The sequence below is a fragment of the Pipistrellus kuhlii genome, unplaced genomic scaffold (genome assembly GCF_014108245.1).
Source record: "Pipistrellus kuhlii isolate mPipKuh1 unplaced genomic scaffold, mPipKuh1.p scaffold_m20_p_37, whole genome shotgun sequence".
Lineage (NCBI taxonomy): Eukaryota > Metazoa > Chordata > Mammalia > Chiroptera > Vespertilionidae > Pipistrellus > Pipistrellus kuhlii.
This window is the reverse complement of record NW_023425537.1, coordinates 2,848,473-2,874,418: the sequence shown is the minus strand read 5'-3', so window position 1 is coordinate 2,874,418 and position 25,946 is coordinate 2,848,473. Positions and strand designations below refer to the sequence as shown.

The 25,946-nt window shown below is 37.7% G+C and overlaps 1 protein-coding gene across 5 annotated transcripts in view; it reads right to left on the bottom strand.

Moving 5' to 3' along the window:
- ABCA5 (ATP binding cassette subfamily A member 5) overlaps positions 1–13,974 on the bottom strand; it is a 54,326-nt gene extending 40,352 nt beyond the window's left edge. For 2 of the 5 annotated variants that reach the window (XM_045570763.1, XM_045570764.1), the window contains exons 1-8: positions 13,835–13,952; positions 10,168–10,281; positions 8,043–8,159; positions 6,891–7,095; positions 4,755–4,916; positions 3,776–3,864; positions 2,054–2,283; positions 347–488 (exon numbers count right to left, since the gene is read on the bottom strand). In XM_045570763.1, the coding sequence (XP_045426719.1) occupies positions 347–488; positions 2,054–2,283; positions 3,776–3,864; positions 4,755–4,916; positions 6,891–7,095; positions 8,043–8,144 (930 nt within the window). In that variant the 5' untranslated portion in view covers positions 8,145–8,159; positions 10,168–10,281; positions 13,835–13,952. Of the gene's footprint in view, positions 1–346; positions 489–2,053; positions 2,284–3,775; positions 3,865–4,754; positions 4,917–6,890; positions 7,096–8,042; positions 8,160–10,167; positions 10,282–13,834 lie in introns of all 5 variants that reach the window. The other 3 variants (XR_006739588.1, XM_036407692.2, XM_036407693.2) reach the window with 3 other exon arrangements.
- Between the last annotated feature and the right edge of the window lie 11,972 nt (positions 13,975–25,946).

Sequence of the window (25,946 nt, the reverse complement as noted above, 5' to 3'; positions counted from 1 at the left end):
ATCATCCTATAATATAAGTTTACTTTCAAGATTTCATGAAACAAAGGGATAAAAAGTCTAGCACTACACAATCTTAAATGCACGTTATATGAAGAGTAAAAAATAGGTTCAGAAGATTTGTATGTGAAATACATCGTATAAAAACAAGTTTAATTGAAACTTGAGACTATTTTGTACCTTTCCTAGAACGAGGTACAATGATGCCATATGTGTCATTTATCAATAACCTCATAACAATCTGTCTTTCTTGGGAAATTGACTATAAGTAAGCCAAAGAATAAGACTTTACTACATTAAACAAATATTTTGGCAGTTCCTTATTCGTATTTCAAGTGGAAATACTTACAGATGATAGTCCATACAAGAAAAAGAGTAGAAATATCACGACGCAGCTACTTTGAGGGAATAACGCGGAAGTTGTTGCAATAACTGCCATTAGAATGGACATGAGAAAAATCAAACTTGCATACAGAAGAACCCAGGAGAGCCTAAAATGAGAATACAAATATATTTATGGCTAAATGCATGGGTTTTAAAAGTTCAAAATCACTTTAAACTACATTTCATCTTTGTTTCAGCCATTATATTCTTAAAGTTAAATCAATCTATTAATTTCTGTGTATGTTCATGTATTGAAAATGAATACTCTTATATGTAATTAAAAATACTGTACTGGTTAAGTTATACTCTGATACAGATATTAAATGGTGATTATCTTTGCAAGAGTAAAAAAATGAGTTATCAATATGATAATTTAAATTTAATATTTCAAAATTTCAATCATACACATTACTTCTGATTTTCTTAAAATACACGAGTTTAATGACTAGCAATTTTCTTTGGTGCATGTGCTACAATAAAACCCCTGGTAACTTATGATATTTTAAACAAGACTACATCACTAATCACTAACAACATAATTACTACATATTTACACATCAGATCAAGAAGACCAATAACAGATTCACTATATTTGTTCAAAATTTCTCCTCAAATCAGAGCTCAATGGAATTTCTATAGTAGTTTCATTTTATCTTTATCTATCAAGTTAGTAGTTGATTTAATATATGCTATCATAAAAATCACTATAATAGAGCTAAGAATACCTAAATTTCCAAAATGCAGCCCATCATTTTACAAAGGTAAACCTGAAGCACTGAAAGACTGTTTTGCCTAAATTCTTCCAGCTACTGCTTCCTCACAAAATACTTTAATAACCCAATGCATCTTAAAAACCAATCACTGCTAAAATGACAGGAGGGGGAAAAAAGAAGCAAAGAAAACAGGTTATACACAATGATCTCAGCAGGTAAAGTGTTATAATTAACTGTTGCATTGAGTTAAATGGAATAAAATTTTGTAAAGTGGCCTATAATACCAACTCCCATTACTTACTAACTTTTCCCAAAATGTATTAACTTTTCTCCCAATATGGGGTCCAAATAAATTTTCTCATAATAGTAAAACTCAAAAAAATACACCTAGAATTACTAATAAAAATGCATGACTCTATAAAATTATCATTGTTTCAAAATGTTCACTTGTGAAAACATTTTTCATTTGTTTCTCTATCAATTATTTCAATTTCATCTTAATTCACACAAATAACCTTTTTTTTTTTCAGGAAAAAAGCCTATAAACTGCATGCACAAAGTTCAATCACTTTAACTAAATTTTTAATAGCATATATATGCTACGATATTGGGAGAGGACCATACAAAGCAATTAATTTCTAACTCTCCAAGATCTCATATATTCTTTGCAGTGAAGAAATACACTAAAATACATGGAGCACACTTTATCAATGCAAACAAAATGTGCAATAAAATTTAACATGTAATGTTAACAGGCTTTCCAAATCCCACTTTTCTTATGTTAAAACAAGCCAATCGATTGCAGAAGCTTGTTGAATAGTCTCACATTTCAAGAGAAAGACAAGCACTGTGAGAAAACAGGAGCAGTACCTCTCCTACCAAGTCAGGTGAGTAACAAAATTGAAATTCTGAAATTTGTATAATTAATAACCATACTGAATAAACTTTTAATAACATACCAAAAGGCAGTGTCATGAAGTCCCATTATCTTTAAAAACTCTTTTAGCTTTTTCTCTTTTTCTGCCACGATATGAATTGCCAAAAAGTATCCAAAGGGTGAAAATGCTATTACTAAGTATATTAAAATTACTCCTCGGGGAAAGGTATCTATTTCTACAACAGCAGTTTCTCCCATAATAACAGCTTTAGTTGATTCCAGCTCCTTCCATACAGAAACATTGGTCTTCAACTATAATTGGAAAATGTAAATACATTCGATTAATTTTCTCCTGAAAGTAACCCCTAAAAAATTGTGATAAATATACCAAGAAAATTAGTCAATAACCTAGTTAATACAATCTTCAAGAAGCTAAACACCTGAAATAAAGTGACTGATCCCAAAACCATGACAGAGAATATTGCTTTTATGCATTCTGGAAGCAGACCATAAAGTTTAAAGTCAGAAGTTGGGAAGTATACATATTTTGTTAAAATAATTTGTCAAAGAAAATTAAATTTCAGTTATCATCTTAAGCAATTATGTATATTAACATATTCATTTATAAAATTGAAGAATTAAGGAATGATTACTAGTAACATGAATATCATTAAAAGTGTACTTTTAAATAGTATTTTTTAAATAGTATATCCTATTGTTTTATATTTGTACAGCAGGTATAGATAGAATAATGTAATTGATGCCCTATGATACCTCTACCAATATTCAATGTAATGTATAAAATGTGATCTACTTGGCCTATTCTTCCAGTGTGATCTGGACTGTCTGTACCTTAAACTTCTGTATTACTGATTTGTGTAATATTACATATCTATAAAACATATCCCATGTGTGAGAGTTTATAAAACGATTCTATGTATATTATCTCCTTTGGTTCTTTTAACAACCCTGTCAGGTAAAGCATTATTGTAATCGTTTTACTATATAGCAGTCTAACAACAGAGATAGGTCTTCTGTTCAAGGCCTCCTGTTCATTTTTATAAAAATGTGAAGCATGGATCAGCCTTAAGCTTGTCTTTAAAATATAATTGAAACATTCTATATGCAATCCTAGTGGCAGAATAGTACTAAAACTACACTGCCAAAAAGCAATAGGCTGAACTAGCTTTGCCTCTAAATTAACCAAGTTTTGGAAAATCACTTAATCTCCCTCTACTTTAGTTTCATATATAAAATGGACATAATAACAGCAGCACCAATCACAAAGGGTTGGAAAAGATTAAATTGGTTAATATTAGCACATAACTTAGAATCATGTTTGGCAGATAAATTATAAATGTTAAATTAAAAAATAAAATCTACTACTATGATTAAGATAAATATAGTCTAAGTTATTTTTATTCAAGGGGCAAAGTCTGAAATTATAAATGTTAAATTAAAAAATAAAATCTACTATGATTAAGATAAATATAGTCTAAGTTATTTTTATTCAAGGGGCAAAGTCTGAAAATACAGATCTTTCACAAATATTACCTATGGTCAACACAGATACAATAATACAGATACATAGAATGCTGAATTATATATTTAGAAATTATCCGTTAAATGTGGGTTTCAAAAATATTAAAACAGAAAATATGACTTTGTCCTTATCTTTTTTCTTAAATTGTAATAAGTTATGTATTTTATTCATTTGACAGCAGTCAAAACAAATACTGTTGTAAATACCTAGGGCATAACTGTTAAAATAAGGGTTGTTTTTTTCTTCCTTTATCATATTTACCTGGATAATGGCAGCGTCTATGGATGCTTGTAACGCTGTGAACCCTGAGGACCAGTACTGAGCAGCCTCACATGATTTTGAACAGCCAGCTATAGGGGGAGGGAGGAAATGTGAGATATAAGATTCTGCATGACTTGCAAATGCCTTCTTTTAAAGGTAACATGGATGTTTACCAAAATATGATTACTCATTTTCTACAGGACCAAAGAAAATAAGCAATTACCCTTCAAAAACTAAAAACATCCCATTCCTGACTTGTTCATTTGAAATTGTAGAATATGTTAACAAGTGTTATGATACTGAATAAATAAAAATAAATAGAAAGGAATTGTAAAGATATTTAAAATAAGCCACTTTTTTGTTTTAAGGAAAGTTACTCTACAATGACTTATAAGCTTGAAAGCACTTCCAGATACAAGGACAAGCCCAGGTTAAGTCAATAGAAAAAAATATTATCTAAGGCCTTTTTGGAATTAGCCACAAATTCAATACTTAGCATAATGATAGTGACTTCAATACTGATCAACAAATGTTTCTGGTTAATAATATTTCTTCAGAAGTTTAAGCACTGAAGGCTGTTTTCCATGTTTCAAACATAAACTAATGAAGTTCTCTGGTGGAAAACCTTGAGGTTTTAAAGATATGTAATATACTATTTGTGAAAACAATTAAATGGAGAAAAAAATAACAGAATTAAATTACAGAAAAAAAATTACTGTAATTGATGTTATATAAACGTATTAAAATGAAAATGGGTGTTAGATTAATTGTATTTTGTATTATATACGTAGATGTAGATAGGTGGTTATTTAAGTAGACTTACATATATTCATGCTACACTTGACAGTTTTCTTATCTGAATAAATAAGCATTGTTGAAAATGCCAATGTTGGACCTGACTAAAATTTTGCATGTAAACTATGAGCAGCAAAACACATGCATTTAACAAGTTTTCAATTTTTTAGCGGAAACTACTTACCTCTTGAATTCATATAAACAGAAGTTACTGGAATCATATCAGGAAAAAAACGGAGTTCGTAGGACATGAAGTCTTTGAAAAACACACCTACAAAGCTGTCGGTCTTAGAAAGACTGGCTGCTAGCAATTCTTTTTCATTTGCATATTCTTCAGTAATTATGACTATAAAATACAACAATATAGTTAAGTCACAATTTAAAATAAATTATCTAATACAATAGACCTTTATATTTGATGAATATAATATTTTGTAAGCACTTCCGTTTTATGTTCTAGCTTCTTAGAAAATGAAGTGCTCTTCTAAAAAAATACCAAAAAATAACAAATAGTAAAATTTTACACACACGATTTAACTATATAAATTATGTACAATACATGTTATGGGTATGATAAGAATATACACTTTATATGTGATACTTGCAGTTCACTTATCTATCTCCAAGTTAAACTATACAAATAAGTTCTTGATAAATGAGTGGTTTTTTTTTTCAAATATCTTCTTATGAAGAAAATTCCATAATTTTTCTCAGACACTAAAGTATATATTTTCGTAACTATGATGCAATGCTTCTTTGAATAAAAATTGGCACTGAAAACCAATATAGCCTGTTCCTCTCTTAGAAGATACATGGAGGAAATACTGTAGTCATCATTCAGATCCTTTCACATCAGATAATCCTAATTTTAAAATATTTTACTGAAGCTTTATTTACAAGCAACTAGTTTCCAGTACAGAAGCTTCAGCACATGTGATGAAGTGGAAAGAACGTAGGATTAGTATTTAACTTTATTACTTATTAGCTGAGTGAGCACAGGCAAATAATTCCCCAAACTTTAATATCCTGATGCATAATACCTACCTGATCACACTGTATTCTTAAGATCAAATGCAGTTTCAAATATGAAAATGCTGTGTAAATTTAAAGTATTACTTAAATGTTAATTACTGTGATTTTCCAGACCTCTTAAGGTAGACCTGCAACTCCAGGATTGATACGAATAAAAAGGGTGTTAGGTCAATGTCCTCTTAGTCAAATTACCATTTATGTAGGTATATCCCACTTTCAGATAGCTTATATTAAAATGACAGAACTTTTAAGAAATCTATATGTTTTTACTATTTTGGCATCTAAATTAATATACACTGACTTGAATTTCTTTGGTGTATATGCTATTCTCCTGCTTAGAGTTATCAATAAATTCTGTTAACATTTCTGATCAGTTTTTTGAGCTGGCATGCTAAATTATTATGATTATCCATGTTACTTGTGCTTAATATGATAAATCAACAAACATGCTATATACCAATAAGATAGGTGTTGGATAAAAATATTAAATAGCAATAAGCCAGAAAGAAATCAATGGGGGAAGTTACTTGACTCCTGATTATGTAAACAAATATCTTCTATTGAATGATGCGCTATCCGATAATGTCATGACATATACTAAAAGTTAATTACAACTACCCTATTATAAAACATGTTCATCTGTTATCATAAGACATGTTAATCTGTTCTTTTCTGCAATTCAGCATTTTATTAAATCAGTCACCACAGTATGAACATTTCTGTCACTTTCTCCATGTCCTGCTTTAGGTTCTCGCTCAACCACTTTACTCTTCATACCTCAGTGTTTCCTATTCCATTTCTTTGTGAGAAGTACAAACTGAGAAAAACAGACTTAGGCACATAGCCACAGTCACAGTATCCAAAACTAAGTGCTTCTCCAGTTGACACCATATACCTCCATAAATAAGTATGGCAATCTGAAAAGATTACTTCTTTATCATCTTTATCATATGTTTCCAACTTCTTAATTATTACATGAGACATATTATTAATATTCCTTCCAATCTTTTGTCCCATATAAATACACTTACTTTGTGATGGCCTAAGAATTAAAAATAAACTATTAAAACATATATTATATGCATCCTACTAACAAAAATATAAATTAAAGTTTCAGAAGAAAAATAAGAGAAGAATTAAATTATTTTAATATTTTTTAAAAACTATACTTTGGTGAAAGGGCATGTCTCTAAGTGTTAAGAATGTTATTTTCTCAATAAAGCAAGTAGAAAAATACTGAAAAGGTTTTCTGTAACAGATAGAATACAGAGATAAAAGCTCACAATACCATCAGAAAGGTGATCAGTAGAAACCATTTGCATGATGTTTCTTGTAATATTTGTCACTGGAGTATATCCAAGAATTAGGTTAAAGAGAATAGATTTGTCCATAGGATTAAGTTCAATATCAGGCACTTCTTCATATTTCTTATTTGGATGCATCATGCTAATTAATATTAACCAAAATAGAAAAAACAGTGGAAAAAGAATTTCCTATAATAAAGGAAACAAAATAATTATGAAGTATAACAATGGCAACAAAATTCATCAAAGTTTCTATGCAAATAATATAATACCAAGAAAAAACATGAGAAATTTGGCTCTCAAGTACAAAAAGGTAAAAGCAGTTCTATCCTAACCCAACAGTCATATTAATTTTCCTTTAAATTTTTACTGTATTTTAAAAAACAAGTCATGTAATAAATCAAGACATAAAAATTAATGTATTTAAACAAATGTACTCATATATAATTTTATTTAAAATAACTTACCAAACACCCCTAATAGAGAGGACCATAAAAATGTCTTTATTTAGTTCTACATTAAAACTCATGCTTTAATTATACCTAAATTTCTAAAACTACACTCAGTTAAATTAATAGTCCACTATAATAGAGATGAACTATCTATTATTTCATCTTGCTATTTAACTGTTCTGGTTTCAGGAAAAAAATAAAAAATATATTTTCATCCTTTAAAATTATTATTAACTGGTTAGCCAGAGTTCTTATTTTTCCTTTATCCTTTAAAGCAATGTATGCTTTAAAAATTACTTTAAACAAACACATGACATAATTTTGGTAATGTTAGGCAACTCAACCAAGAGTCAAAAGATGAGAAGTTACGGGGAATAAATTACAAAATAATGTTCAACAAAGTTGTCTGTGGAATTTATTTTTCATATCATGAAACTTGGGAAATGCATTTCTAAAAATTCAAAATTAAGCACTGATATCAGACATTAACTAAATTTAGGAATCATTAGAATTTTTAACATTTAGAAAATAGCTTTCTATGGCTTTTTTACTTCACAAGCAAATTAAAGGAACCTAACAATATTAAATTATAATAAAAATGTACTCAGCAAAATAAACATCTCTTAAAGATGGAATGCAATATAAACTGCAAGAGGCCATAAGAAAGAAAAACATTTAACTTACCTGAACACTACTTTTTTTAGTCCTGCATTTAATTAGGTAATTCTTCAGTAGCAGTGTCCTAGTCTGTCTCCAAACTCCCACCTCCCTAATTGCGGTAGCCATGTTTTCTGGGTCAGTCTATTAAAGGGGGGAGATTTAAAAACAAAAATTAAAACTTTTTTTTTAAAAAACTGGAACCACACAGTTAAGAACATGCCATTCTTAATGGCAAAACAAACGGATGTCTCAGTCTCATGTTGGATGGAGTTAAGTATACTCCATGCTGTCTCTGAGCAGCAATTAGAAGACCCTGGGAGGTAATTAGTGGCATGCGAAACAAGAGGGAGCAGGAATTATGACTACCACCCAGCCAACAGGGTGCTTGCCACTTTTTACTGGAATGCACTGCAAGCAGGCACCAGGGCACCAATCTTATTTTGTTTTCTGCTTTTTCTTGTGTCCCCAGCCCCCTGCAATACCAAGAAAGTAGTGGCAGGCTGCAATAATGCAAGTTATGGTTCTAAAGGAGGGGGGCCAAACCCTACTGCTTTCTTCCCTCCTTGCCAACACGCCCCTCATGTCGTGAATGTGGTGGCAAAACTGTGTAGCCCAGTGATACAGATAAACCATAGCTTTCCGGCTGGAGGATGAAAAAGAGGAAAGCCAGAGGGAGAACAAATCAAAAGGAGCTCAGGAAAGAAACACAGCCAAGTTGTTTATTAACTCCTGAACTAACCTCCAAACTGGGCATACAGGGATCTTATCCTATTCTGTGTACCACAGGCTTAAGGAACTGAACAGACAGATGTCAGACCACTGTCCAGATCCAGACCTGTCACTAGGTGGAACACACGGGACACATCCAAACTGCAGTGCAAAGGTTCTTGTAAACCAAACCGAAACAGAACCACAGCTCACACAGTGTGGGTAAACCTGCAGCCGGAACCTAACCGGGTTGGCAGCAGGCTAAAAGAAAGGAACAACACTCTCCATAGGATTAAGGCAAAACTCAGAGTCTCATACAATCCAAAATGACTTGGCAAATGAAGCATGTGGAAAATATCAACTCTTTTTTTTTTTTTTTTTTTTTTTTTTTTTTAAGAAATGAAAATCAGAAGCCAATGCCAAGATTTTGAAATCTTCTGGCAAAACGTTTAAAGCCGCTATTAAGTAAAGTGCTCCAGCAAGTGGTGGTGTTCAAAAGAATAAAAGGGAAAGGCAGCGAAGAAGGCCTGGCCTGCCCCACATTTAACATTGGCTGTGAGAACAGAATCATGCAAATAATATCCAGGAGTTCGCTCTCTAGTAATATAGTTCACACAAGCACATGGCAGAGCTGGAAAGGATGGAGAGGGTCACACAACATTAAAGAGCAGCTTTCTGAGTAGCAACATATATCAGACTTTTTTTTTTGCAACATTAGATGATCCTTGAAAGCACAAGTTTACAACTAATAAACATTAAAACTTTTAATGGCATATTTTTAACATATACCTTTCGAAACTTGTAACACTTGATATAGTTCTGACTCAAAGTCTTACCAATGCAGTTATTTTGGTAAAAAATACTCTTTAACAAACCCACTTCTTAAGTGCTAAAGAAAATGACAAATATACAGAAATAAAGGTACAGAAGTTTAAAAAAATTTAAGTTACTTTCTATTGACTCACAGATACCTGGGGAATGTGTTACTTTTGTTGTACAGCTTTAAATAATCAGATAGGTTTTAAACACCTCGTATTAATCAAATATTTAACTTTCCTAGATGAATACTTTCTTAGGTTAAATAATTCATACTAAATCAAATAAATTGCAAGAAAACTGAAAGCTACTAAAGCCCTTTCTCCTTTTCTAATATATTAATAATTGACTTAAAGATTAGAAGTTTACATAATCTGAAACTCAATCTCAAACATTCATTTGTTTACTAAAGAAATATTGATTACTGCATTAGCATGCTATGAAACATAGTTCATCTTTCTCAAAACAATACAAAATGTACATGACCTTTAGAAATAGTTGTTAGGGGAAAATAATTTGGGAGGCATTGGTTTTATTTCCGAGAGAAATGAATTCAGATTATATCCTATAAAATAAAGTGAATCACCCTGTTCTTAATCTTCTGGTAACGGATGTGGCCAATCACCTTAGCAAGCCTGAAAGTCTCAGAAGGGCTCTCAGCTGAAAATGTGCCGCTGACTGTCTGAAGTTACTTCTGTTCCACCCCAGCAAAGCTGATTATCGCTCCTCTGTTCCGAGTCTGTAACCAATAAATAAACCGTAATTGCAGTTACCAAACTGGTCATCATCTTTTTTTTCACATCTTAGTCTTAATCTTGAACTTGCCCATGAGATCCTTGACAAAAAAAAAACACACACACACAAAAAACTGCTTTATCTATCTTTGCTTCTCTACCACTAATGGTAATATTATAACCAATATCACCTTCCTGCAAATTACGAGGCTTTCTGAGAGTTTAGAGATCAATGTTGTGCAAATGACAATGGAGGAGGTGGTGGCTAAATCCAGCCTGTTTTGTATAGCCCGAGTTCAGAGGGTTCCCCCCGCCCCCATTTTTAATGATTGGGGGATTGGGAAATCAAAGAATAATAGCCCATGACACGTAAAAGTACATGAAATTCAAATAAAGTGTTACTGGAACAAAGCCATGCTCATTCGTTTCGGTATTGTCTGTAACTGCTTTGTGCTCCAACAGCAGAGTTAGGTAACTGAAACACAGGCCAGATGGTCGGCAAAACCTAAAATATTAACTATGTGACTCTTTACAGAAATGGGGGCCTACTGACCCCTGATACAGATAAAAGGAATAAGAAAGAGAAAAGTGGCACATTCATTTCACACTAAACATAATGACGAAAAATAAGTCAGACCCTATCACTGACTTTACAGATAGATAAGATGCAATATAATGTGATAAGTGAAATTGGGGGAAAGAGCTTGGAAAAGACTGGAATGGAAATTCCAGGCAGAGGGAAAAAAAAAAAAAAGGAAAAGCTAGACTCCCAAAAAGCTTAACTTGCATAAAGAACAAGGACACCTGCAATATGGCAGAGGCACAAAGTGAATTAGGGCAAAGGATGGCAGGTGCATGCTTCATACCACAGTGTACAGATGGGCAATGGAAATAAATTGTGGAACACCTAGGGTGCGAAATCAAATTAAGACACTATTTTGTGTACCCACATATAGCACCCCCTATTTCCTCTACCGGGCTTTTCATACCTCAGACTGAATGGTTAATTGCCTGGCAATCATCTATTTCACCAATCTATTCACCGTCTCAAAGCTCCAAACCTTCAAAAAGCATCCACACACCCCCCCCCCCCTTCAACCACCTCTTCCCCGCCCCATAACCCCACCCCACCCCATTACCCTCGATGACAAGCAGATTTCTACTTCACTGAATACTGAAGCTACTGGAAATTTCCAACATGCCCCACCATCCCTCCTACCCACCCACCCATCTACCGCTAATGTGCCTAACGTAACGTGATACGTTTCAACGAAGTGCTACTAGAATTTCAGCCTAAACTGAAGACTGTGCTCATTAGAACGCTGAGCCACAAAAGCAGAAATGCATGGGACCTGGTATTAACTATACAGGGTGGGGCAGAAGTCTGTTTACAGCTATGACTACACAAAACAAATATTATTATTATTACTGTGTGATTTTTCCATGCGAACAACGGTAAGCCTACTTTTGCCCACTCTGTACTTTTAACATTTATTTTTTGGAAGAAGGGGTTAAGCTCATACTTGGCAGCTAACTTGAAAGAAATCCTGCCCATACAGGCTTTCCAACTAATGAAATAAAAGCACTACAAAAAAAAAATATATCAAACCTTTTAACTTAACAGGAGATAAATTATAAATGCTCTCTTCTCTACTATTTGAACATTTGCTAAAGGCAGTATAATAACACGGCAAAATACTCCCTGTTAAAATGACTTAATGGCTAGATTTTAACCTAAAGTTCACGGCAGCATTTCTTGCTGAATGGGAAAACAGCGACGCCATCAATGGCACAATGATAAGCTATCCAACACCTTCTCTTAATGGCTCCTAAAAGCTTGTGCTCAAAACTGTTGTAACCCAATTAATTCACACACCAATGCAGATTGCCACGTTCAGTCGAGTATTACAGAACTCTTTTATAAGACCACCTTCCCAATTAAACTCAAGGCACAGATTCTACATTTTATTCATGTTGTTACTCGTGGTCACATAGTTGAGTATCTGGGAAATAAGGTATTCAATGGATACCTTATTTGGAACGTACCAATAAATTTGCTTTTCTCCTGAGTGTAAGGTTTCCCCTTTTTAAAGGCAAATACATTGAAACAAGCATGTATTCAAGGATTCACGCCTTGTTAACGACTTTTACTGGAACACCCCAAGGGCCCTCATTGTCCTACTATTCTCTCCTATGGAGTCTTCCCTAAATCTAGCAAATACTGTTCTTTGGGCCCAGACGCAAAACAGAAAGCGCCAGAAATGAAGCGGCTGGCATCCCTGGGTTGAAATCTCAGCTCTACCTTTATTTTATTTTATTTTTATTTTATTTTATTTTATTTTCTGCCTGAGACCTTCAGAAGTGACTTAACCTCTCTGAGACCCATTTTTCCCCGACTAGAATAACACCTCCAAACCCCACAGGGTTGCACTCGGGATTAAATGAGATCAAGACTAAGCCTGACCCTAGACTGCCGGCCTCCCCTTTCCGTTCCTGCCCAACGTCCCCGATGCCCGGGAGACCCGGCCGTCCGCCCTGGAGGCTTACTGACGCGCACACCGAAGCCCCAGCGCCCAGCACGATCCCATCGGGGCGCTCCCTGCCTCCACCCCGCGCACACAGGCCGACGTGCGCTCCCGCCCGGAGCTTCCCTTTGCGGGCGAGGAAAACGGGGTGTCTTTCCCCCCCGGATCGTGTCACGAGCTGCGCGCATTCCCCTGCCCACCGCCCCGCACACACCCGCGCGGCGAGGCTGAGCGAGCGCGCCCCGCGGCGTGAGGGGCGAGCGAAGCTGGTGCTGCGGCGGCGCGGGGGCGCGCGGGTGTGTGTGCGCGGGTGTTTTTCTGAGAGTGTGTGTGTGTGTGTGTGTGTTTCTGAGTGTGTGTGTGTGTCTGTGTGTGTGATGGACAACATTTCCCATCCCGCGGGGTGTCTGTGTGTGTGTTTCTGAGTGTGTGTGTGTCTGTGTGTGTTTCTGAGTGTGTGTGTGTGTGTGTTTTTCTGAGTGTGTGTGTCTGTGTGTGTTTCTGAGTGTGTGTGTGTGTTTCTGTGTGTTTTTCTGAGTGTGTGTGTCTGTGTGTGTGTGTGTTTCTGTGTGTCTGTGTTTTTCTGAGTGTGTGTGTGTGTCTGTGTATGTATATGTGTGTGTGTGTGTGTGTGATGGACAACATTTCCCATCTCCCGCGACGCGCCAAGGAAAGAAACGACCCGGTCCACCCAGACGCGCCCTGGCGCTCGCCCCCCAGCCCAGTCGGCCTGGGGTCCGGGGAGCCGGACGGGGCCCCCTCCCCAGCACCCCGAGCATCCGCACCCTCACGCCCGGGAAGAAGGGACAAACCGCGCTTCCCGCGCGCCGGGGAGCGGCCTCCCTCCCACCCCCGCCGCCTCCACCTCATCCCCGACCCGCCCGCCCGCCCGCCCGCATCGTGCTCCGCCGCCCAACCAGTCCCTCAACGGCCGCGTCCGGCCGCCCGGCTCGACCCTCTCCTCCCCCAGCGGCGGGCGGTCTCCCCCGGGCCGGGGAGCCTCCACCGCCGCAGCCCTCGGCGGCGTCCTCACTTGAGGGCCCGGGCCGGAGCCGGAGCCGCAGCGCAGTCAGGCCGGGACGTGCTCCCTCAGTGCAGACCGCGCTCCGAGAAGTGCGTGAAGGCGCGCCCCCCGCGCGCGTCCCCGCCGCTGCGTTGCGCGCGCCGGGGCGCAGGTGGAGTGGGCGGGGCGTCCGTGAAGGACGCGCGCCGGGGGGCGGGGCCTCTGTGAGGGACGCGCGCCGGGGGGCGGGGCGAGCGTGGCGCCGGGAGACCAGGGTCCCGCGCGCCCGCCTGGCTGCGGAGGCCCGGGAGGTCCCGCGCCGCGAGACTGCGCAGTGGCGCCCTCGCCGCGCTGCCCTGGGAGGCGCGGGCAGAAGAAGCGGCTGGCAGTGAGGAGCTCGGGTGGGAGTCCCCACCCGGGTGACCTTGCCCGGCGGCCCTCCCCGCGGCGGCCTCCGGGGTCGTCCCTAGTTGTAAGAATCTGTTCTTTTCTTTTGATTCCCTGCGACGTCGGGCCGTCCTCTCCCTGGACCGCATGTCCCTTCCCTCCCCCGCAGTCCCTTCCTGCCGCAGCGATGGGGTGCAGTGACCTCTGGTCCCTGCTTCCTCGGCCCCCGTCAGACACCGCCCCCGGGACATCTGGCCGAGAAGGACGCTTTGAGTTTCTGCAGCGTCCTCGTGAGAGTCTGGGAAAAGGGGCAGATCCTGGATTTTTTTTTAAATGGCCTGAGGCAAGTGGTATCTTAAAAAAAAAAATATATATATATATATATATATATATATATATATATATATATATATATATATATATATATATATATATATATATATATATATATATAATTTCAGAGAGGAAGGGAGAGGGAGAGAGAAAAACATCAATGATGGGAGAGAATCACTGTTGGGCTGCCTCCTGCACGCCCCCTACTGGGGATTGAGTCTGCAACATGAGCATGTGCCCTGCATATACCTGAATCCAAGGGTGATCTGGTTCATAGGTCAACCACTGAGCCACGCCAGCCAGGTGGGCACCGATGGTATCTTTGAGAGACAGTTTCTTTTGCTGAAAATATAAACCGGTGTTTATAAAGGAGTCTACTTGGTAGTCAAAAAAATGACCTTAAAGAAAACCTCACAACACTAGCATCACAAATTCTGTTCTCTTAATTTTCTCTATGATCACGTTTCATTTCTTTTTTTTGTATACATATAAATGTGTAGAATTTTTTTTAAAAAAATACGTTTTGATTAATTTTAGAGAGAGATATAAACATGGATGAGAGAGAGACGTTGATGGGCTGCCTCCTGCAGGTCCCCGACTGGGGATCCAGCCACAACTGGGTATGTGTCCTGACAGGGTTGAACTCTTGGTTCATGGGTCCATGCTTATCCACTGAGCAACACCAGCTGAGTTGTATGGCCACATTTCTTTGCACAGTTGTTTACTTTGGGGAGTTTAACTTAATTTCAAATTTTTTTCTCTTAATTTGCCAATCCTATTCATATCGTGCATTAAAAAAACACAACACGTCTTTGTTTTTCTGCTCAAATTTAAGCCAGATTTCCCCAATAATTGCAATGCTAAGCTCTATAAAAATATTTTAAAACAAAGGAATTGAAAGGTCCGGGTGGTCTGTGGCCACACATGTATGACATGAGGCCTAATTCCTCAAAAGAGATTTTATTCCAGGCTCCTGGGCACAGGTGGGCTAAGACCGAGAAAGGCATCAGCTAAGAGAACAGGGAGAGATAGGTTTTTATTAGCTTTTGCTGGCTGTAAGCCACTCTGCTGACATAAGGGTCTGGTCCATCCTTGGTTCCTCCCAGCATGATGGCTAGTGGTTATCCGGGCTATGTGGTGCTCAAGGCTTCAAGCTTTCTGCAAGATATTTGCTAAATGTGAAAAAATTCACGTTTTTCTCTGCCTAATTTTATTTTCTTTAACCCTTTCAAGAATCAAGTTTTATTTATTCTACCAAATAGGGATTGAATAGAAAATTCAAAAAGGGTTAGCAGAATCCATAATGACTAAAAATCAGGCATTGGGAGTTGGGGAAGGGAAATGGACTATTCTAGAAACTGCACCAGAATACTGAAGAAAGCAGGCAACGGAAATTATTATCTATTTTTTTTCTTGAAATAGCTAAAACTGTTTAGTTACAAATTCAGAAGGATGCTTTTTTTTTTTTTTAACACTTTATGTATTTATTTACATTTTTCAACCACTATTTACATTCAATACCATTCTGTACCAGTTTCAGATGCCCAGCAAAGTGGTGGGCAAACCACACACTCATCAGGGTGGTTCGATTGCTGCCACCAAGCACCTACCTGGCCCCATATTCCATTATCTCCTCACTATTGACTATCCAAAGAGAATGCACTCTTAATGTCCTTGGCCTTGTGGGCAAATAAATTAGATCGAAGATAAAGTTGGTAAAAAAAAAGTCTTACTGGATTATACCATTCACCCCAACTCTCCAATTATACTTCTGACTAGTAGTAGCCTTAAACTACTTTAAGGTCAGAAGCTGACTCATCCTTTCTACCGTTACTCAAGGCTTTTGTTTCCTGAGTTTCTTGTCCTTGTGATGTTCTGTCATTCATTCTGTCTGTTTCTGCTTTCACTAGTGGGGATAATAATGACAACAGTATTTACATATAAATATATATAAATATAAATATAAATATAAATATAAATATAATATAAATATATATATATATATATATATATATATATATATATATATATATATATATTGCTTTCAGAGAAGAAAGGAGAGGAAGAGAGAGATAGAAACATCGATCAGCTGCCTCTTGCACACCCCCTACTGGGGATTGCCTGCAACCAAGGTACATGCCATTGACTGGAATTGAACCTGGGACTCTTCAGTCCACAGGCTGACACTCTATCCACTGAGCCAAACAGGTTTCGGCGGTTGCTTGAGTTTTTAAACATCACATTTGGCAAGATAGTCTTCAAATATTAATCTTTGTGAATACCTTTTCTGTTTAGAGAAACCCAAAGAATATAATACTTGAAATTCTTTTAAATGTAATAAAAACAACATTATTAGTAGAAATAAAAGCTAAACTAAAAGTACCTTTGGAAGTCATTCCCTCTCTACCCCTCCTCAAATTAATAATTAAACATTTCCTTAGGCAATTTATGAGGTTTTTAGTAATAACAACCTCAGCCACATTTGAGATGGTAGTTTGGAATTCTATAGTTAAAGAAATGAGATTCTTTCCTACTTTCTCAGTCAAGAATGTGCTCCTTTATTTGTCTTGCTCTATTCTCAAAAAAAAGTACCAATTTGAAATTATACCTAATTTAAATCCTGAATTGAGAAATTTAAATAAGGTTTTAGTTGCTAGCAAGAATAGAATCTATTGTTCACCAGGAGGAGGTTATGGTGTAGGTTGGTGTTTAGGTTAGCAAGCCTGATTCTCTTTCTTTGTGTGAAGACTGTCAAAATCTTGGTTCACCATTTAGGCAACTTGTTACATCTCAGTGTATGACTTCTATGATCTATGTATTCCCAAGTGACTTGTTTGTCTAAGAATCTATTAATGAGGTCTGGGGATTTAGGTTGCCACCATGACAACCAAGCAGAACAGCTTGTTTGCTATTTCCTAGATACAGAAGCTCAGAAAGTAACATCTTCCCTGCAGATGGTAACTATGGAAATGTAGGTTAAGATGATGTGGCTGAATTGTTTACAGGGTACATGCAACCTGATAAGCATCCCACACACAGAGAGAAAAGTATGTCATGGACAATGCATTACACTGTGTAGTCTGTTTATTAAAAGGTCTTTCTCAGGATCCTGTTATGTAATTCCCATAACCACGTTATCATTATAATTTTGTTGCTCCTTCCATAAGAATTTAATATTTTTCCCTTTCTTTTTTAAAAATTTCTTTATTAAGATATTACATATGTGTCCTCATCCCTTCATTAACCCCCCCACCCCACCCTCACTCATGCCATCACCCCGATTCCCTTTCTTTTTTAAGGTAGATTTTGTTAGGCAAGTGGACAATTTGAGGAGGGGTAGAGAGGGAATGACTTCCAAAGGTACTTTTAGTTTAGCTTTTATTTCTACTAATAATGTTGTTTTTATTACATTTAAAAGAATTTCAAGTATTATATTCTTTGGGTTTCTCTAAACAGAAAAGGTATTCACAGAGATTAATATTTGAAGACTATCTTGCCAAATGTGATGTTTAAAAACTCAAGCAACCGCCGAAACCTGTTTGGCTCAGTGGATAGAGTGTCAGCCTGTGGACTGAAGAGTCCCAGGTTCAATTCCGGTCAATGGCATGTACCTTGGTTGCAGGCAATCCCCAGTAGGGGGTGTGCAAGAGGCAGCTGATCGATGTTTCTCATCGATGTTTCTAACTATCCCTCTCTCTTCCTCTCTGTAAAAAATCAATAAAATATTTTGTAATAATTAATGTCGTTTTTTAACATTCGTTTAAAATCTTGCTTGGCGTTGACTTGTATTGACATAACATTCAAACACGTGGTATCTACGGAACGTGTGAAGTGCAATTAACAAGTTTTGCTTGAAAAAGTTTGTGTTTGGTTTGGTTTTTGTTGCAAAACTAGGGCTAAGAAGATGGCAGATGAAGAGCATATTCGGCACTGCATGCTTTACGAGTTCCAATTAGGAAGAAAAGCAAGTGAGGCTGCAAAAAACATCTGTACTGCTCTTGGTCAAGATGCAGTTAGTGCCAGAAAATGCCAGCATTGGTTTGAGAAATTTCGCGAGGGAAATTTTTCGTTAGATGACAAGAGTGGTCGAGGCCGTGTGTCCAATTTTGATCAAGAAGCTCTTCAAGCTCTTTTGGTGCAAAATCCTCAAATTACCCAACAAGAGCTTGCGACAACTTTAAATTGTTCACAAAAAACAATTTCCAATCAATTGCGTGCACTTGGCAAAGTCCAAAAGTTTGGAAAATGGGTTCCTCATGAGTTGACTGACAACAACCGTAATCAAAGAGTCACAATTTGCAGTTCGCTCCTCTCTCGTCAAAATCGTTTGCCGTTTTTAGAGCAAATTGTTACCGGAGATGAAGAATGGGTGCTGTATGTTAATTTGAAAAGGCGGCCTCAATGGTTGGACAAAAATGAGGCTCCGCAGCCCACGCCAAAACCTGACTTGCATGCGAAAAAAATGATGTTGTGTGTTTGGTGGAATTTTAAAGAATTCTTCATTATGAACTTTTATCATCTAACCAAACCATTACAAGTGCAGTGTATAGTGCCCAATTGGAAAGGTTAGCCCAAGCTTTAAGAGAAAAGCCGCGCTGATTAATCGGAAGGGCGTAATTCTTCACCACGATAATGCACGACCGCATACTGCAAGAATCACTGCTGAAAAACTGCGCCAGTTGGAATGGGAAGTTCTCCCTCAACCTGCATATTCTCCTGATATTGCCCCTTCTGATTACCATTTGTTTCGTTCTTTGCAAAACTTTCTTCTTGGAAAAAAATTTAATAATGAAGAATGCCTCAAAAATGCATTGACCGAATTTTTTGCATCAAAATCACAAGAATTTTACAACAGAGGGATTAAAATGCTTCCTGAGCGTTGGGCACAAGTAGTAGAAAACAACGGCAACTATATTGTTGATTAAATTTTGTTGTATTGTTTAAATAAATTCGATTTAAAAAAAAGTATTAGAAAACGACATTAATTATTACTAGACCTAATATTAAAAAAAAAACAAAAAAAAAACCCTTAAGCAACCAACAAGAGTATATTGAGTGCCTAGTATTGAGTGCTCAGCAAGAACCCCAACTTTGCAGCAGAATTAAAAAAAGGTAAACAAATCAACAGTTATTCTGAGAGACCAAAAAAGAAATGTTAAGAGTATCACATGGAAGATTAATATTTCTTTCCCTGTTAAACTATGCGGTGCAAACTAGAAAGGAATGTAGAGAAATCATTGAGAGCTAGAGTTACCTGGTACCTTCCAGAGGAAACGATGTGGAAATTGATTTAACCAATCGGAGACTATATCAGGAGGCAAAGAGAAATAAGCCTGCACAGGTTTTTAGAAACACAAAATTATCAGTTGGTCTAAGATATGATGAAAAGGTTAAAAAAGGGACTAGACTATTTGTGTGTTCTTTCCCTACTCGGAAAGGAAAACGGACTTTCAAGTAGTAAAGGTGAAACAGCATAGAAAGAGAACTGAAACTCGAGATAGGTAAGGAGACAGTAAGCAAACACCTATCTGTTTCAAGGAAGTTCATGAGTTCCAGGCACAAATTACATCCCATGGCTGTTTACACGTAACCTAAGACCCATTGCTAAGTTCAGAGAAACTGTAAAATATGAAAAAGATGAAAGATCACCTGCTTTTAAAAGTTGTGTAGAAAGTAGATACTAAAAACTTTAAAATAGAAGAGTAAAATTCCAGAGTACATAATTAACTATATTTTATGAATAGTTAGGTATAAGAAAGCTTGGTGGTCACAAAGAACCAAACTACCTAAAGATAAGTATATTCTTCCTTTTTTAAAATTTTATCTTCGAATTAAAATGGAAATTGTGTAATCATGATATAAATTAATTTTAGCAAAATATGTAAGCCAGTCTTTCATGATATTTGTGGATGAGAGTCTAAGATAAGAGCTCGATATAGTTTTAATTGGATAAATTTAACGTTAGTTGGAAAATCGCAGTCAAATTTTTGTTTATCATTTTTCATAAATTATACAGGTGAGGTCATTGTGATCATTCTGATCAAATCAGAGGTTGGAAAAAAATAAAAGCCCATATAGCAGAGAAAATATGATGGAGAACTGAACCTGGAAACAATATTGTATGAATACTTGAAACACTAAGCTTAAATTTAAAGCCACATTTAGTAGAAACGTGGCAATCCCTCCATTTGTTCAAATTGAAAAATAAAACGGCAGAAGTACAAAATAGGAGGGATTCTGGTTTAACCATGTCAAAAACATCCAGAGGCTTTAGTGTCTGCCAAGATCAATGTGAGTTGATAATATATATATATATATATATATATATATATATATATATATATATATACACACACACACACACACACACACACACACACTGAGTGGACAGATTATTATGATCTCTGAATGCATAATGATCTGGCCACTCAGTGTATATCCTATATAATAAAAGGCTAATATGCAAATTGTCCCCTTGACCAGGAGTCCAGCAGGCAGACTGGCCAACTGCCAATGTCCCCTCCCACTGGCTAGCTGGCCTGACCCCCACTTATGCACGAATTCATGCTTCAGGCCTCATACACACACACACACACACACACACACACACACACACACGAGGCAACCCATCAGAAAATCTCTCTCATCATTGATGTTTCTATCTCCCTCTCCCTTCCTCTCTGAAATCGATAACCAGTGTAATTACTAGGGTCCTTAAAAATATCAGAGGGGATTAGAAAAGAGAGAGTAATGTTATGTGAGAACTCAACCACCATTGCTGGCTATGAAGGTAGAGGAAGGAATTCAGGTGGCCTCTAGTCACTGGAAAAAGCAAGGGAACATTCTTCTCATATTATTTATTAATTAGTAGAGGCCTGGTGCATGAAATTCGTGCACTTGGGGGGTCCCTTTGCCCGGCCCACACCCTCTCATAGTCTGGGACCCCTTGGGGGATGTCCACCTGCCAGCTTAGGCCCAATTCCCCTAAAGATCAGGCCTAAGCCAGCAGTCATATCCCTCTTGCAGTCCGAGCCTCTTGTAGTCCAGGATCCCTTGCTTCTTACCACCTGCCTGCAGTGGAGGCGGGAGAGGCTCCCACCACCACCGGCTGCACTCGCCAGCCATGAGCCCTGCTTCTGGCTGAGCAGCGCTCCCTCTGTGTGAACACACTGATCACCAGGGAGAAGCTCCTGCATTGAGCATCTGCCCCCTGTTGGTCAGTGCGCATCACAGTGACCAGTCGTTCCACCAGTAGTTCCTCCGTTTGGTCAATTTGCATATTAGGGTTTTATTATATAGGCTTGTATTATTTCCCATACCAACAACTGTAAACCTACTTTTGCACCAACTTGTATGTTGGATTAGGACACAATCCAACATACATTAGGATACAATCTATATCTATAAAAGCCTGAGCAACCTGTCGACTGGTCACTATGATGCATACTGACTACCAGGGGACAGACCCTGAATGCAGGAGCTGCCCCCTGGTGGTCAGTGCGCTCCCACTCAGTTGACTCACAGGTGCCCAATGAAGGGCTCATGGCCTGATCCCCACAGGCTGCCCCAGGGACCCCACAGGTGCATGAGATGTACTGGGCCTCTAGTAGTAAATAAAACAGACATGGTACCAGCTGCTAAGGAGTTTAGACTGTCATGGAGTGACATTGGGGTGTGGTCAGTAGCATCCTGGAGACCATAGTTGGCAGGAGGACATAGTGATTCGTCTAATACCGACCTGAGAGGTGGAGGGACATTGTCCAGAGGAAGTCACATCTGTATTAAGGTCTGAAGTCTAAGTAGGAGTAAGGTAAAGGGGAAGAAGAGAGGATTCTGGTAGAATGCTGTTATCTTCAGGATTTCAGCCTCTTCCTCATTTACTCCTCTCAACAGTCTCTAACAAGTCAATAAATGTTGCTTTCAGGTTCATTCCAAAGTACAATTTGATGTTAAATTCAAATGTTTCGTGTTTAATAAGCCCTTTGTCTATAATCCATTTTTATCTGATCCCAAATTTTCGTAAGCCAATGATCAAATAACCTTGTTTTAGGCTGCGACATTATTTTCTGATCCAGTTACAACACGGTGCATTTTGATTAGCTAATTATGATAAATAGCAAGTGAAAAACAAGTCAGTGTTTTCTATAAAGAGGATTTCATTCCTGTGGTGGCCCTCTTTTACCACTAGATGGCACTGGTACGCCTAGAGACAAAAAATGCAGATTTCACTTACCTTTCTGGAAACCCATCAGAGGGTCAGGTCATTGATAAGAAGGAACTCCCCAACCATAGAATTTATACTATCCTGGCTCTTAAATTTAACATAAAAAAATAACCAACTATCTTTCTTTCCTTTTGAACATATAAGACAGCAAGGAATTTAAAATTGAATTACCTTTACATACCTGCCAGGGTTGGAGGCATGATCCCCAGTAGGGGGCATGCAGGAGTCAGCCAATCAATGATTCTCTCTCACCCTTGATGTTTCTATCCCTCTCTTCCTCTCCCTTCCCCCATGAAAGCGATAAAAATAAATATTTTTAAAAACACAAGAATACCTCCTATAGCCTGGAGGACGTTGTGTAAGATCATGGGCAATAGAATGGTTTTCAAAATGTAGGTTCAGATCACAATTCCAACACATAATGGCTTGTTTGATTGGGGAAATAAGTGAACATCTCTCAGCCTCAGCTTTCCTCATCTGTGAAATGGAAATAAATGATGGTAACTGTTTCATAGGGTTGTTATGAGAATGTAAGGACATAGTACAAGGGACACGTGTCGCATACAGCCTGGCACAGAGTAGTCCCAGTCTGGGTATTATTTTTCTTTTAGATCAGGGCTTGATAACTTCTCATCTGTCTAAGACACAGGTTATTCTGAGTCACTATTTTATGATATGTTTGTATAGTAGTAGAGAAAGTTTCCTTTTTCTGGGGGGATCCCAGTACACTTAATTCTCTAGCTCTCAGCTGAGGTGTAGTGATGGGGAATTGCCGTAGCTTTGCTTGGCTGCCCTTCTATTGGAGGGATACCTGTCAACAAAAAGAGGAGAAATACCACCTGATTTAAAAAAAAAAAATATATATATATATATATATATATATATATATATATATATATATATTATTAATTTTTTACAGAGAGGAAGAGAGAGTTAGAAACATAGATGAGAGAGAATCATCAATCAGCTGCCTCTTGCACACCCCCTACTGGGCATGTGCCTGCAACCAAGGTACATGCCCTTGACCGGAATCAAACCTGGGACCCTTGAGTCTGCAGGCCGATGCTCTACCCACTGAGCCAAACCGGTTTCGGCACCACCTGATTTTCTATTGGAATCAAAATGTTCTTTGAGTGAGACGCAGTTCTTTTCTAAATGTCTCCATTGAAATGCTGTGCGTATTATTTTCCAGCATGAGTGCAATTGTATTAGGTCCTAATACAAGGAAACCTCACTTTTTTCTTAAGACTGTTAAAAAAAACCCAAAAAACTGGCATTTTCCACACTACAATGGGCACAGAAGATAAATTAAAGTGGAACCTAATTTCATTCCAAGTAAATTATACCCACCTAATTACATATTTTTCTGTTCAATTGAGAGTGCATTAGACATTGGAGGAATAAGAATTGCTACACCTGAACTGCTAAGTTGAATAAGCAAGCAGTGTTGAAATGACTTTTTTTTTTTTTTTTTTTTTTTGAGAACCACAAAAGCTTTGTTTTTCTGAAACAGGACATTTTTTTTCTATATGAAGAACTGCATTTTTTATTCCATACCCTACCCACTCATCACTCTGCTCAAATTATCATTCCAGTTTCTCAACTTAGTGGTTTGTTGGCTTTTTTTCTCTCTATTTATGGCAATCGAAAACCAACAGAGATGCTATAAAAATAACCTCAAGATGCAAACTTAGACCCCATCAGAACAGTTTTCTGGGGCAAAGGGCGTTTCTGTCTGGGTTTTCTAGCAAACAAATGGGAAGATGAACTTTTGAACTGTCTATTATCTGACCTTGCCGTGACCTCTTCTGTCCCTTGGTCAGCACAGGTGAATTCCATTCTCTCCTTTTCTTTCTTGGATGATCAACTCTTCCTCGGAAACCCAGTCAGCTTTAGGAGCACAGAACTGCCCTTGAAATACCAAAATGGGGAAAACAGCTCGAGAATGTTGTGAGGCAAGACAGACTGATGTGAAAGATATTTTCATTTCCACTCGCTGGGTGCCAACTCCGGGCAAAGTTAGGGAAAGAGTGCGTGGTGTGCCGTAAAGTAATACTGAATGGAACTGGCGAGTTAAGAATGGAAAGGTGAGTCCGACGTAAAGCCACACACTGTGAATTTGTCCTCAAGATAACTGTCAGGGGCAATGATGGGCAATTTGCTGGTACTCTGTAATAGTAAATTAGTTTATGCTCTAAGCATTTGCATTCTCTACAGAGGACAGTGTAATGTTCTTAGCATGAAAGTGGAATTTAGTTCTTAATTCCATTCTATCTCTTAAGTCACTGATTTCCCTTGCAAGCCGAAGGAGAGAAAATTCTTGAACATGAACACACCAATTTAGGATGCACAACGAGGAAGAGGGTGCTCTGCTAGTAAGGCTTTATTTTTTTAAATATGTATTTTTTATTGATTGCAGAGAGGAAAAGAGAGGGAGAGGAAGATAGAAACATCAGTGATGAGAATCATTGATTGGCTGCCTCCTGCACGCCCCCTACTAGGGATCGAGCCCGCAACCCAGACATGTGCCCTCATCAGGAATCAAACCATGACCTCCTGGTTCATAGGATGATGCTCAAGCACTGAGCCACGCTAGTTGGGGTAGTAAGGCTTTATCTTAAAGCATGATAGGATTATGGAGGGAGAACATGCTTTCTATAGCAATTTTTCTGTAGTACTGCTTTCTATCAAAATGACATAATTAAGCAAAAAATTCTGAAAGTGAATTTATTTACTTTGATTTATAATACTTGAGTCTCGTTAGAAGCTATGAAATGTTGATAATTGTAACAAAATTTTCTCAGTTCTGCTGGGTTTGCTTCCTTGGTTTATTGATTATTGCCTTTACTTGTGATTTCAATGTTTGCCTTCTGTGTAATCTGCCTATGTAGCAAAGAGTCTGTGTCTGACCAGAATAATTATTTTGGCTTTGTATTGACTTTATTATACCTTTGATTATTTAAGAAAAAGCAAAGGTTCTCACTTATCAAGGACCTAAAGTTCTTTATAATAATGCTAGTATTCTGTGCTTCTTCTGAGCTTGCTTCCATATTTATTTTTTAAAATTACAATATAAATTCATTTCTCACAGTTCTGAAGACATGGATCTGAAGTCTCAAACCATATTTAATACTGGATGTTATTAATCAAGAGGTAATGACATTAATAAAAATTTAGTCTCAATGAAGTCTCAGATCA